The sequence below is a fragment of the Cucumis sativus genome, chromosome 1, assembly GCF_000004075.3.
Source record: "Cucumis sativus cultivar 9930 chromosome 1, Cucumber_9930_V3, whole genome shotgun sequence".
NCBI lineage: Eukaryota > Viridiplantae > Streptophyta > Magnoliopsida > Cucurbitales > Cucurbitaceae > Cucumis > Cucumis sativus.
In genome coordinates this window covers 20,836,616-20,848,836 of record NC_026655.2, presented here as the reverse complement: position 1 = coordinate 20,848,836, position 12,221 = coordinate 20,836,616, and the positions used below count along the sequence as shown (strand labels likewise).

General features: G+C 34.8%; 3 protein-coding genes across 8 annotated transcripts; 1 reads left to right on the top strand and 2 right to left on the bottom strand.

The window, feature by feature from the left end:
- The first annotated feature begins 1,455 nt into the window (after positions 1-1,455).
- LOC101206005 lies at positions 1,456-2,584 on the top strand. 2 transcript variants are annotated; one of them, XM_004152847.3, is made up of 3 exons: positions 1,456-1,614; positions 1,737-1,853; positions 2,281-2,584. In XM_004152847.3, the coding sequence occupies exons 1-3, from the start codon at positions 1,594-1,596 to the stop codon at positions 2,395-2,397; spliced, it is 255 nt and encodes an 84-aa protein (XP_004152895.1). In that variant the 5' UTR covers positions 1,456-1,593; the 3' UTR covers positions 2,398-2,584. The 2 variants fall into 2 exon arrangements, with proteins under 2 accessions (XP_004152895.1, XP_011657967.1); XM_011659665.2 differs by having other exon boundaries at positions 1,737-1,859.
- Positions 2,585-5,357: 2,773 nt separating this feature from the next.
- Positions 5,358-6,417, bottom strand: LOC105435923 (hypothetical protein). Its single transcript, XM_011659660.2, has one exon. It carries the CDS (start codon positions 6,074-6,076, stop codon positions 5,660-5,662), a length of 417 nt encoding a protein of 138 aa, XP_011657962.2. The 5' UTR covers positions 6,077-6,417; the 3' UTR covers positions 5,358-5,659.
- Positions 6,418-8,739: 2,322 nt separating this feature from the next.
- LOC105435920 lies at positions 8,740-11,948 on the bottom strand. 5 transcript variants are annotated; one of them, XM_031881223.1, is made up of 6 exons: positions 11,781-11,948; positions 11,067-11,152; positions 10,545-10,711; positions 10,053-10,145; positions 9,622-9,890; positions 8,740-9,408 (listed from the first exon to the last, which is right to left on the bottom strand). In XM_031881223.1, exons 1-6 carry the CDS (start codon positions 11,802-11,804, stop codon positions 8,923-8,925), a joined length of 1,125 nt encoding a protein of 374 aa, XP_031737083.1. In that variant the 5' UTR covers positions 11,805-11,948; the 3' UTR covers positions 8,740-8,922. The 5 variants fall into 5 exon arrangements, with proteins under 5 accessions (XP_031737083.1, XP_031737075.1, XP_031737080.1 ...); XM_031881215.1 differs by having other exon boundaries at positions 10,053-10,187; positions 11,781-11,944; XM_031881220.1 differs by having other exon boundaries at positions 10,053-10,187; positions 10,545-10,708; positions 11,781-11,943.
- Positions 11,949-12,221: the final 273 nt, after the last annotated feature.

Below are 12,221 nucleotides of genomic sequence, written 5' to 3'. Positions count from 1 at the left end.
TAGTGTTGTGATCATTTGGTGAGGTGATAATTACGTCATGATATTAGCTGGCGAACTGATCGACATGTGAGATTAATTGGCGAGGTGATTAGTAGGCGACTTGACCAGGTGAGATACTAGTACATTACACGAGATACAAGACAAAGAAGCATGTGTTATGTCTATTGTTAAAGCTTCACAACCAACAACTCTTTCTAGGTGAAGTGTAACAACAGTTGGTTATGTCAACTCGTAGAGGAAGAACAATATTGTTAGAGAGTATGTCTTTTAGAGTACAAGCAATGTCACTAGATTAATGAGGCTCCTATACTTGATTGATCGTAACGTTAAATAATAAGTTCAAGACATTCTAACAAAAATCTTTTTTTTCGTGACACAAAAAAACCAAAATAAGGATGATAAATCTTGAAAAACAAGACTTGATTTTCTACCATAGAGAAACTCTATGATCAAGGTTTGTATCCCCTTTCAAATATATATATTCTTTTTCCTTCCATTTCCTAAGAGATGACAAGGGAAAGAATAAAAAAGGAAAAAAAACTAATGAGACAGAAAAGATAGAGAAAGAGAGAAAAGGTAACCAACATAAATAATGCATAAGTAATTAAATAAACAATATTAAAGTGGACAATGTAAGGTGGCTACTAATACTATACAACATGTCCCCAACTTTGCACTATTGTACAAATTTTGGTCAAATAATTCTCTTCTTATGAATAATTTTGGATAAATAAATAACTTGGACCAAAATAAGTTCTCCTATAGTGTGGAAAGCTCATGCAGTTCAATTGGCCTACCTTGGCCTTCCAAGGGAAGACTGGGGATAGGTGAATTTCGAACGTCAGATCTATCTAAAGTATGACTTTTATTTGGAACCTTGTTATGACTTTGTTTAACGTTCATATGTCTTTTTCCTAAATGAATAAAGGAGATAGAGTCCTAACTCTTAAACAATGAAGAAGACCCTGGACACAACTTTGCATATTCTTGTAAGTTGAGGTTAGCATTTGTTTTTCAGTGAGTTTTTCTTTATTGGTTTGTAGATTCAAATTGATTTGTTACCTTTAGTTTTTAACATGCCTTTTGCATTTTTTTCATTTGTAACTAAATTACAAAAACATAATTCATACTATGGGACTTGAGCTGATGATAAATCTAAAAAGAAAAGGCTTGCAATGCATGTAGACCTAAATCAAATAGATAAAAACGGGTTATATATTTTATAATGTAGCGAAATAAATCAAAATATTTACAAAAATATAATAAAATATCACTCTATTTAGGATGGATTGCTTTAAAACAATATAGACTATTATTTGTGCTTCTAGTATTTTGTTATATTTAAAAATAATTTTATAAGTTTGTTTTTTAAAAGAAACACATAATAAAAAAGTAACGATTGACCACGTGGCGCCATTTAATTGTTCCACGTTGATGGCAGCAAAGGTTGGGTGCAGTCCCGCTACAACCGAAGGTTCTCTCTTTACTACGGCCCAATCGTGTCCGCCCAGCTCCCTTCACCATCTTTCCCCAGAAAAACCTTTCTTTATTTCTTTCTCCGACGGAAATCAAGCCGTGAAGCTTTATGTCACCATGATTTCCGTTCTTGCTCAGGTAACCTACCGTCTATGCTCGTATGAATTTCCGAGCTGATTCGATTTCCATGCCGTCTCTTTCAATACGATTTGATCTCACTGTCTTTTCCTTTTGGGTTGATATCCCAAATTGAACTGCAGGAACGACTGCTTGGTTTTGCATTGGGGAGCGTGTTCGCCGGGGTTGTTGTTTTTGAGCAACGGAAAAGCTTATACCAATCCATTTCCGAAAACTATCCACCAGCTACCCAATCTCCAGTAAGCGTAATTCCCCTTTCTTGTAACCCTAACGATAACCATTGTTTTGAGACAGTTAGGATGGCATTGCATTGAAAAATGTATGAAAATGTACGTCTTTGAATATTTGGATGTTTGGGTTTAAGGGGGAGAAGAGAATGGAATTATCAAAATTTTCGATAATGCAATTGTTAAACTAGTGTTATACATGTCTGAAAAGTGTATTAAACTATAAATTATGTGCTTTTTTTGTGTGCTTACTTTGTTATATCTATATAAATATTTTTTTGAAGATATATCAATATTAATTCATGCTAATTTTTTTTTCTATTTCAAAATTGAGAAATACATATCTTGTGAAAGATGTATAATTCCTTTTCTGAATTTTATACTTCCATCTAGCTACTAATCCGTTAATTTAATATCATTCTCTTTGAAACTACTTTAGATGAGAAAACCTGTGCTAGCAAAGAAGTATGGCCCAGAGTTTTCACACCTATGGAATAGAGCTGTAGACCAGACGTTTGGACCCGTGATTCAGGCACTCAGTTCACGGGGATGGTGATATGTTGAGAATGGTTTCTTTCATCAATGTGTCTAATATCAATTTGTGAAACATGTAAGGAAACAGAATTTTAAATTACTAGTTTTAACATTCTGGATTATCAAAGAATTTATGTTATGTCCGTGAATCAAACTCCAGAGCCATGAGCTTTAGGCCTTTAAAGCAATAAAACTGCTCTTTTTCTTAATTCCTTTTTCCCTATGTATTTCATTGAGAAGTCATGTGGTTAAATTGTTAACATACTATTGTGGGGAGTGAGTAGTCGAATATTTGGTTAGTAGTTCCTCATATGAGCACGAGTGAGAATGCAATCAGTTATACACTGCTAGTGCTCATGAATTGATGAACTGATGGCTAAATACTATTGTATAATAGTCGTATAAAAGAGACAATTATCTAGCACCTTGGTTTGTTGCTATGGAACACAGGAGTGCAAAAAAGTATCTAACCCTTAATTTCTTCCCTAAAAGAAATCAAATTTCTGAAAGTTCCATTTCCACACTGGAGATTTTGTATACGTTGCTTGCTATTGATTGTATGTTTTAGTTTAGTTTTGAATTTGAATATTAGTTTGTACTGTCTGTTACTAGCCAAAGAAAGGCAATTGTTTTGAGTCTTGACTTTAATCTTGTTCAGCTAGTTGTCTAATTAATTGGCTAGGCTACTGATTCACTGAAAATCATGAAAGATGTTATGTATTTATGAAGACTTTCTGTGCTAATGAAACAGCATGCATTCTTTGAAAAGGCTTCTGATTAGGTTGATAAGAATGTTAGCAAGAATTGGAAGGCTTCTTTGAAGACAGGCTTTGGAAAGGCTTACACCTTGTTCTAAGCCAATGGAGTTGACTGGGATTTTTGGATGTCTTCTAACTTCTTGGAAGTTCCAATATTATATAGTGGTGCTGTATTAGGGGGCTGCCTTCATTCTGCGAACCATTTCGTCTTCATAAGTGGCAGGTTGAGACTTATTTAAGGTGATGAATCCACTTTCCCCCTTCATCTTTACTCTCGTCTAGTAGCAGACCTCTTCAATCTTTTAATTTTTGTTGTAGAAAAGAGCATTATTGAGCGCTTTTGTAGTTGGGAAGAACTCTTAGAGTGAGGTTCTAAGTGGTCCTATTGGCTTCTCTAGAAAGAGAGTAAAGGTTTGGTTTGAGAGGGTGAAGGGCTGCCTTGTCAACCCTTGGGTCCTCCCAAAATGAAATGTGAAGGTCAGTGCCTACTTACTCCAATAAAGTAGGCTTGGGGTTGGCCATTCCCTTTCCGTTATTTTTTGAATCTATAGTTAATATGGTTGTATCTTGGTCTAAATCCCCCCCACATTACCTTGGCTTTTCCTCCACACTGGGGATATCCCTTGTTTGTAATTTCATACCATCAGTAAATTGTTTCTTAGACCAAGAAAAAAAGAGATTTTGGAAGTTGCAACGGGTGTAGCTTTCCAAATGTCTTTCCCTTGGCAGATTATTCATGAGCACCTTTCCAACTCCAATTAGCAACGGGATTGGCTTTCAAGAAAAATTGCCCAAATGGAGGCCTTGATGCAACTAAGTATATCTATCCAATGAAAGTCTTAAAGAATCTTCTTAAGGCATTTAGTAAGTGGTTTGGCTAGAAAAAGTAAGCATTTCCATCCTTGGAGCCTCTTTTGAATTTTACTGAAGATAACTTCCCAAAATGAGGGATTCTCAAAGTTGCCAAGGAGGGGTACTCGGAGGTTGGAGGTAGGAAAGTCTCTAAGTTAAATGTCATGAATTGTGCTCCTAAGAAGATAGAAGATTGTCTTTTTGAATAATTTTCATGTATATTAGTGGTTGAAAGACAAAGCTTGAGGGCAATGGACTAATGTTCAACTGGTCGTAGGGCCTTTCTTTTGTTACTTTTTGTGTCTGTACACTACAGTATTCAATTTCTAATGGAGTGCCTAACAAAATACTTGCCCTTGGAAGGTCTTGTGGGGCTATACCAGTTATCCCAAACTAAGTATGGAAAGATATTTCAACAGTCAACACTTTCCTTAAAACTATTTCAAATAAGAGAATCCTTGTTTCCAAATATCATTTATAGATTTTGTGCCAATAGAGCAAAGTCATATAGCTCATAGTTGCATCCTTGATTAAACTTTCATTCGCTTTAGATATGTGATTTCTTGCATTGTCATTCATATGTTTGGACAATGGACATCACATCACAATTTGTGAAATGTAGTGGTAAGACGTTTGTAAAATTTATGGACTTCTCATTCTTAGATATTAACTAATTGATTTTTGGCTGTAGGACAGCCATAAGCTTTACAAGGGTCTACACAACATTTAAGCCTGTTTCTCTGTAGTCTATATTGTTTTGATGTCTTTAGTACGTCTCATTGGTAACTCAGAAATCTGCAATTTTGAAGTTCTAGCTCCCCAGCCTTCCAGACATCTCTTTCTCGCTTTCCCTAACTATGCTGCTCTTTGAAATCTGTGTTTATAATTTATATGTTGAATTAAGATTCAAAGATTTCCCAAATTTTGAACTTATCTGTTATCCTACACCAACACTTTAATGTGAGATCATACATTTTTTTTTGTACAATGCTTACTGTTAACTGTTTCATTTGTCATTTTGATTCTCTTGGCATTGATCTGGCAATCTATGCATGTTCTGTCATTTGTATTTGTAGTCTTTTGTTCTATCTGACAACCATGAAGCATCTGCATGGTATGTGTTCTCAAGTTCAACCTTGGTTCTCAAAACCTTTTGTTGTAAAGTTCCCACCCTTTTTACAAACAATTCCATCTTTTGTTGGCCATAGTTTCCAGATTCACCATATTGTGTTGATAATCATACATTTCGATATCATCTTAAAATCACCTCTTCGTTATGAACATTTAATGCCGGGATGGTAAATATTTTGTTTCCTTCATTTGATTATTCTTTGGCAGTGTTGATTGAATGTGCTTTAATTTCTCAAAGCTCTCAATGCAAAGTTGTGGATTTTCTTTGACATTTGTTGCATGCTATATTAGTAGGAGCAAATCTAGAAACTCCAAGGGGGCAAAAATTTTACAAACTTGATTTTACACACTGAGGGAGAGGAGGGATGAAGATGAAAAGTTTAGGGAAATTTTGATGATAGCTTTAGATTAGCCTCCTACTTCTATAACAGAACAATAAATATGTAAAGCCATGGCAAGAAAGAGTGAAGAATTACACAAAGGAAGAGAAGTGAAGTGCCGAAGTGTTTGTCTAATCTGATAAACATGTTGGCTTTGCCCATGTCAAGCGCTAGGTTGTGCAGCAGACATAGCTCGGTTTGCATTGGCTTGGCGTGTACGTAGAACATAGTACACTCCCATTGTCAAAAACACAGCAAATGTGATGCCAAACACAATTCCCAGAATCCCCCCAGCCCCCACGCGGTGGTTACTGTTCTGGATCGTTGTGGAGTATTTGCTTTCTTTTGCAGGGGTGGATTGCACTTGTGCCGCAAGGGGAAGGGGGGAACATTTGGAATCACCACATGGGTCTTTCCCACTGGGATTCTGAGTGCTTGGATGGAAGAAATCATATGCCATTGGAGAAAAGGCCACCGGGCTCTCATATACCAAGCCATGAGGAGCTCTGCCGTCAGCTTGGGCAATGGAAAGAAATGTGAAGGAAGCGAGACAGAACAGGAAAGTAAGCATTCGAGTCATGTTTGTCGATTTGCCTCAACCAAGAGCCTTGAAATAGAAGCAGAAGCAGGAGAGGAAAGTTGTGATTATAGTTCCTTTTGTGATGCTTTTGGAATACATTTATAGTGTCTTGAGAAATGGCTGTTGCTTGGACTTGAATTTTGTTGATCAAGTAAAAACAAAAGAGGTTGTAAAAGGGAAGGACACAATCATAAGAATGCCATTTCTCTCCCTTTTATTCAAGTCAGTTTACCATTTTGCCCTCTCAAGGTCAGAAAAAATGACATGCTTGGTGGAGAAGGTATGTTTCTAATCCACCCTTAGACAAGTCCAAAATTGTAGGACACCAGCCTTCTCTCTCACTCTTAACACATACAATTATGTCTTATACTTGAGTGCAGGTCTATAGAATTATATTTCATCTATCCAGCTGAACACCTTGAATAAGATAATGTGTTGTTCCATCATATATATTTTTTGTTTTGATTATAAGTTAATCAATCTCATTTATTCAATTTCTCCTCTGTTGAAGGATAAGCTTTTCTATGAATCAAAGTGAAGTTAAAGCTACTCATCATTGACTCACATGCACAACACCAAATGCCTGGTTTATACACAACTTCCCCCCCTAATTTTTATTAACCAAATGATAGGAAGGACTTTAATGAAGTGTTGCTTAGCTTGGAGGATCAGCAAAAGTCCATTTTGCTGTAATAGTTTTTTTGTTTTTGTTTTTTTTTTCTCGGGTGTTCCATTATTGGTGAGGGCCAAACGCATGCAATTCATGAACTCAATATCCATAACCTTTCTAGTGCTTGAATGTCTGTTTCCACTTTCACGCTTTTCTTATCATCTCATTACTTCCATTTCTATCTACTTAGTATTCGAATCTCTCTCTCTCTCTCTATGAAAGGTCAAATTCAATATAAGCACATGATCCCTGCTTGAGCTAGTATCTCATTTGGGGCTTCACAGGCACATCCTTTATTAAATGTCAAGTTGCTTCGTGTCAACACCAAGTTCACAAGGCTTATCTTGGGACTAAATTCTTTTCTTTTTTTTTCCTCCCTCTAAATTAATGTGAAGCTGCTTTTATCTGCATATTCAGTATGTGTGAGGAAGTTGGGCTTTTAAGCCCATGTTGTTTTTTATATCTGGGCCAAACCCACTTTTTGAATGGTTGGTGTTCTGCATTTTGGGTTTTCCATTGAGCTGATACGACGGAAAACAATTCTTGTTACCTAATATTTCATATTTTATTGTATTGTTACCTTATTATGTAGTTTATTAGCCATGTTGATTGTTCTCATTTAGCTCTTAACCCAAGTATTGAAAGTGTATCATTTACTTTTTGCTGTTTGGCATTTGCTTCTTGAAAGATGGAATTGCAGTTAGTTTTATTTGTTTGTTTGTTTTGGTAGCATATGGTCATATTTGTTGTGCTTCTTGAAGATGGAATAATTATAGAAGTTTCTCTATGAGGGAATTATGAATCCATCCGATCCCTTTCTCGTCACCTTCAATACCTCCATCCTATATCCTTAACACTCGCACATCCATTAGGTGAGAGTGGTGAGATTGTGGGGGTTGTATATGGGGTGGCTCTGTTAGCCTGTCCATAAAATTAACGTAGTAACTCAACGAGTTGTAATATATACAATACATTACAATGATCGATAAATAAATAAATCCTAAAATATCAAATTAAAATTTTAAATTAATGTAATTGTACCAAATTCATAACTTAAAAAAATTGTGTTTTTTAAATAAAAAGATTAAAATTAAAAAAACTCGCAAGTATGAAAATTATAAATGAGAAGAAATGGATTAAATAACATTTAAACCTAAATTGATTAATTATACGTTAGAAAGGATTGAGATGAATCGTGGAAGAATAAGGAATGATTGATTAAGGAATAAGAAAGTATGAGTAAAGAATAAGGAAACATTGAGAAAAAAAGAAGGGTTATCATAATTCTTCCCCAAACAAGTAACATTTTCTCACTCCAAACCCACCCTAAGTAATGAAAAGAAATATTACATGCTAATTAAATGGCTCTATGGGATTCGACCATTTTTTTAGATGAATTCTCACTAAACACATGTCCTCTCGCGACTAAGGATGAATCAAAGGATTGAATCTGTTTAGAGAAACTATTGGTCTTCAACATTTGGATTGTTATTTCTTGAATTTATCCTTCCAAACGATTTTCGAGCTGATAAACGACTGAATACCACAAAACCAACAAAAGTTTAATGACTGGAATGCACTCTTACTTGGTCTAGGGCACAATGTGATTGGGTCGAACACGTTGATGTGAGTGCATTTCTAAAAAAAAAAATTGTTAAGATCATCAACTAATAGAGTTGACAATTAAAATAGAAAAGCGTAAAATGGTTAAGAATCGACATGTAGATTTATGTAATTCACTGAGTTACATCCACGAGTTAAAGAAAGAATAATTTTTCAGATAGAATAATTCAAATTAAAGAATAGATCAAGCACCTCTAAGGTTAGAGAGTTTAGTTTATATAGTGCATTTTTCTAATGTTAGTGTTAACAACGTAATTTAATGTTACGTTGAGGTGTCAAAATATCATACTAAATGACTCTTTTACGTAAGAAAAGTAACAAAATATATGGTAAAAACATGGATTTTATGACCTTCATCAAAGAGAGGGGATGGTATAAGAAGATAGCAAAATCTATAACAAATGAGGGATTTGAAATAGTAAGGGTATAGTTAATTGTAAGATATAAGAACCGGAAAGACACCAACTATTATGACTCGATTCCTCAAACTTTTTGATGTGTCCATAACAAGCTGAAGTCAAAATGCAAAAAAACGTATATCCAGAGTGAGAGTTCAACTGCTCATGTCAGAATCAACTCGATTCATTTCCAAAGAATCATGAAACTGTTCTTGATCTCCTTCTTTGGCTGGTGAACAAGGCTCTAATCTTGTGTCATCAAAGTTATTATCGCACGCAGCCTTAAAACGAATTGGGAGGAAACTGAAGTCGATTCCTGGATGCTCTATCGAAGCTTGTCGAACCGACCAATTTACGCCACACTCCATTATTTTGTTCTGCATAACCACAAACTCTTCTGTCTTGCTAAACTTCTCAGCCAAGCACTTAGCATCAGACAACTCAGATTTTGCTTCAGTTAGTTGAGCCTTGAGTTTGTCAATCTTGACTTGAGAGCTAGCTTGACATAATCCGAGTTCGACTTTAGCCTCTTCTAATCGTCGGTTGGCACGCATTAGCTCTTCTCGAGGAACGTAATTGAGGTAAAGGTGATTAAGCTCATCTCCCATTCTCCCAAAAGAGATGGAGAAACGTGTGAAAGCCTACTACATAAAAAATTGGTTACAGGGGAAGAAAGAAAAAGAAAGAAAAAAATCTTACATATACCAGTTTATACCAAAAAAATTTAAACACTAATCATTGTGCAAATCCAGCGCTGTTTCTTGTAGATCAAAGAGCTTAATTTGAAATGGATATGAGGACAAATTTAATATTATATCATCTAACAAAATGTAAGTTATAGATATCGAACTCACTCGTCGAAAGTCATGCAACCCCAAGATAAAACCTTGGCTTGGGTCTTGAAAACCTGACTCCCCTTCCGTGGGGAATTCTACTAACCCGCGCCAAATGTCAAATGTCCTTTTTAAATACTCAACCTCATCAACCTCGGAGGAATAAGACCCTTGATACACAAATGGGTTGATGTTGGGAAGTTGGTTCGATGAAGAGGAAGTTCGACGAGCAGCTCTAGCAACCCGCCTCTGCTCACGCTCGAATAAAGAGGTACGACGAGTAGCTATGTCTAAAGCAAGTCAAGAAAAAGTTGAAACTCAAAATGGCTAACCACATTAGGTTGAGACTATATATATATATACGCATGCGAATCATCTATTGCTCCAAAAATAATTATATTAACACTTTAACTAATGGAACCTGGGAGGCCAAATCGAAATGAGGCACTCACCAAGATCGTCTTGTTTATGGAGTAATGGAGCAAGTTCTTGGGCAACCAAATTTTGTTGTTGTATTAGGGTTGAACCAAGTTGAACCTTCTTAGCTGCATTGCATTTGCTAACTGTGTTGTTAATTGCCAAAAAAGCTGGAGGAGAGTACTACATCAGTGAAGGGATATGAATATTTTGAAACTAAAAAGTTACTTTCATAATATGACAACCATTGAAAAAGTGTTTTTGACTGTTTGCTTGAAATTCCTTCTAAATTTTCATCATATATGAAAATGGCAAAAGTACCTTCACACTCTCTCTGCTTTTAGCCGATCATAATGCTTTGAAATTTGGCTAAGACTATTCAATTCTTTTACTTAAGACAGTGCCTTTTTCAGTTCAATATTCTTAATGGGACGTTGAACTTTTTTTTCTAACACCAAACATCTGTTTGCCTTCATAGGCTCAAATGCCATATTAGATAGCATGAATACATTAGGGGGAAAAAGAACCTTGAGATTTAGTGGATGGTTGTTGAAGCTGAAGTTGTCCAACAATGGAAGCAACAACATTTGTTGAAGATTCATGAACAAGGTTTCTGATGTACTTGGCCTTACATGAATCACAAACCCAACTTTCTGGGAGTTTCTCGAAGTTATGAACACTCATACAATAACTGCTACAGAAAAATACACCAAAACATCACAAAAGTAAGCAATGGAAACAAAATTTAAGTAATAATCAAACTAAGACTAAAACTAACATCCCTTTCATTACCATTTGACTTTTGTTTTTATAGTTTTCTTTTAAAGAGTTGAGTAGAGTTTTTCTTAATTTTGTACACAATTTTTTAGTTTTTTAAAGTAAAAGAATGGAATATTTTAGCCAAATTTCAAAAACAAAAATTAAATTAAAAACCAAAAACGTGTTTTTACTTTGTAAATTTAACGTCAAATTCAAGTGTTACATATATATAGAAACAAAAAACAAAACAAAAGCGTTGATATATAGAAGAAAAGAAGATAAAAACTTACATGTGCTCACGAGCTATTTTGCAGTTAGAGCAAGTGAAAATTACTTCATTATACCCAATATCACCACACACATCACACTTTTCTTCCTACAAATGTGTATATATATATAATTATTCAATATGAACCTTGAAAGGACAATATCAAATAACGTTCCTCTACTCAATTACTTTTCAACTAACAGTACTTTTTTTTGTATGGATTATGGATTATCTAACTTTCATGTGTAAAAAATGTTGTTTGATCCAGATTTTGAAAATATGGAATGTATAGCCTTTTCTTTTCTTCAATACTCCTCCTTCACACTCTCCCTTCTTGCCTTCCACTTTGAAAACTTTGACCGCATTTGTAAAATGTTACTCTTTCTAGTTTTCAAAACTTGTGTCAATTAGTCAAATGACATTCTTTAGCATAAACTTTAGGTAATTTGTACAAAAATCTATGTAAATAACCATCAACCCTAAACCCCAAATCAAAACATCGGTCTCACATGGTTAAAAACATCAATTTTATATCTTCTTATACTATGAATTCAAAAGTTCACAACTCCTTAGGCCTCACTATTATATTTCACATCATATATAGGTGCCCTCAAGCACTCCTTAATGGTTACAATCATCCAATAGAAGACAAAAATTAACATAGAATTACAAAAGAAAAATGAAGTGTGGAGATATCTAGAGGGAAAGAGAGGGATGAGAAGCAGTATGTTTTTACCATATTTTCATTGTGGGCATCCATGGCTGATGATCAATAGGGTGTTGTGTGTTGTGTACTCTTTTTCTTGTTTGGATATAATTTTGAAAGAGTTTTTGAAGGTGAAGAGAGAAAGAGAGAGAGTGAAGAACAATGAGGTTTGATTCAAATGAAGTTTAGAAACATCAAAGAATGGGTGAGAGATAGCTCAAAATGGGAAAGAAGAAAGGAAAGCAAAGAAAAAGAAGTTGTTTCCCAATATTGCAAACTTTGTTAAAATTCTCATATAGACCCATATCATCAATTACACCCTCTGATCTAATTACCTAATCTGATGCAACATTGTTTTAATTTTTAGTAATTGCTTAAATTACAAAATTTTGGTCATTATAATTGTAAGAAAGTTATTATTACTATTATGGGAACATAAGATGGGAACATAAGAAGGTATCTGTCAATTTC

What these genes read in the sequence shown, in the direction of transcription:
- LOC101206005 (XM_011659665.2), top strand. Translation starts at nt 1,594, where the DNA reads ATGATTTCCGTTCTTGCTCAG. An exon ending in TGATTTCCGTTCTTGCTCAG is followed by an intron (nt 1,615 to 1,736) that starts GTAACCTACCGT and finishes ATTGAACTGCAG; the next exon opens with GAACGACTGCTTGGTTTTGC. An exon ending in CTACCCAATCTCCAGTAAGC is followed by an intron (nt 1,860 to 2,280) that starts GTAATTCCCCTT and finishes AAACTACTTTAG; the next exon opens with ATGAGAAAACCTGTGCTAGC.
- LOC105435923 (XM_011659660.2), bottom strand. Translation starts at nt 6,076, where the DNA reads ATGACTCGAATGCTTACTTTCCTGTTCTGTCTCGCTTCCTTCACATTT.
- LOC105435920 (XM_031881215.1), bottom strand. Translation starts at nt 11,804, where the DNA reads ATGGATGCCCACAATGAAAATATG. An exon ending in ACCATCCACTAAATCTCAAG is followed by an intron (nt 10,188 to 10,544) that starts GTTCTTTTTCCC and finishes ACTCTCCTCCAG; the next exon opens with CTTTTTTGGCAATTAACAAC. An exon ending in GGTTGCATGACTTTCGACGA is followed by an intron (nt 9,409 to 9,621) that starts GTGAGTTCGATA and finishes TTTATGTAGTAG; the next exon opens with GCTTTCACACGTTTCTCCAT.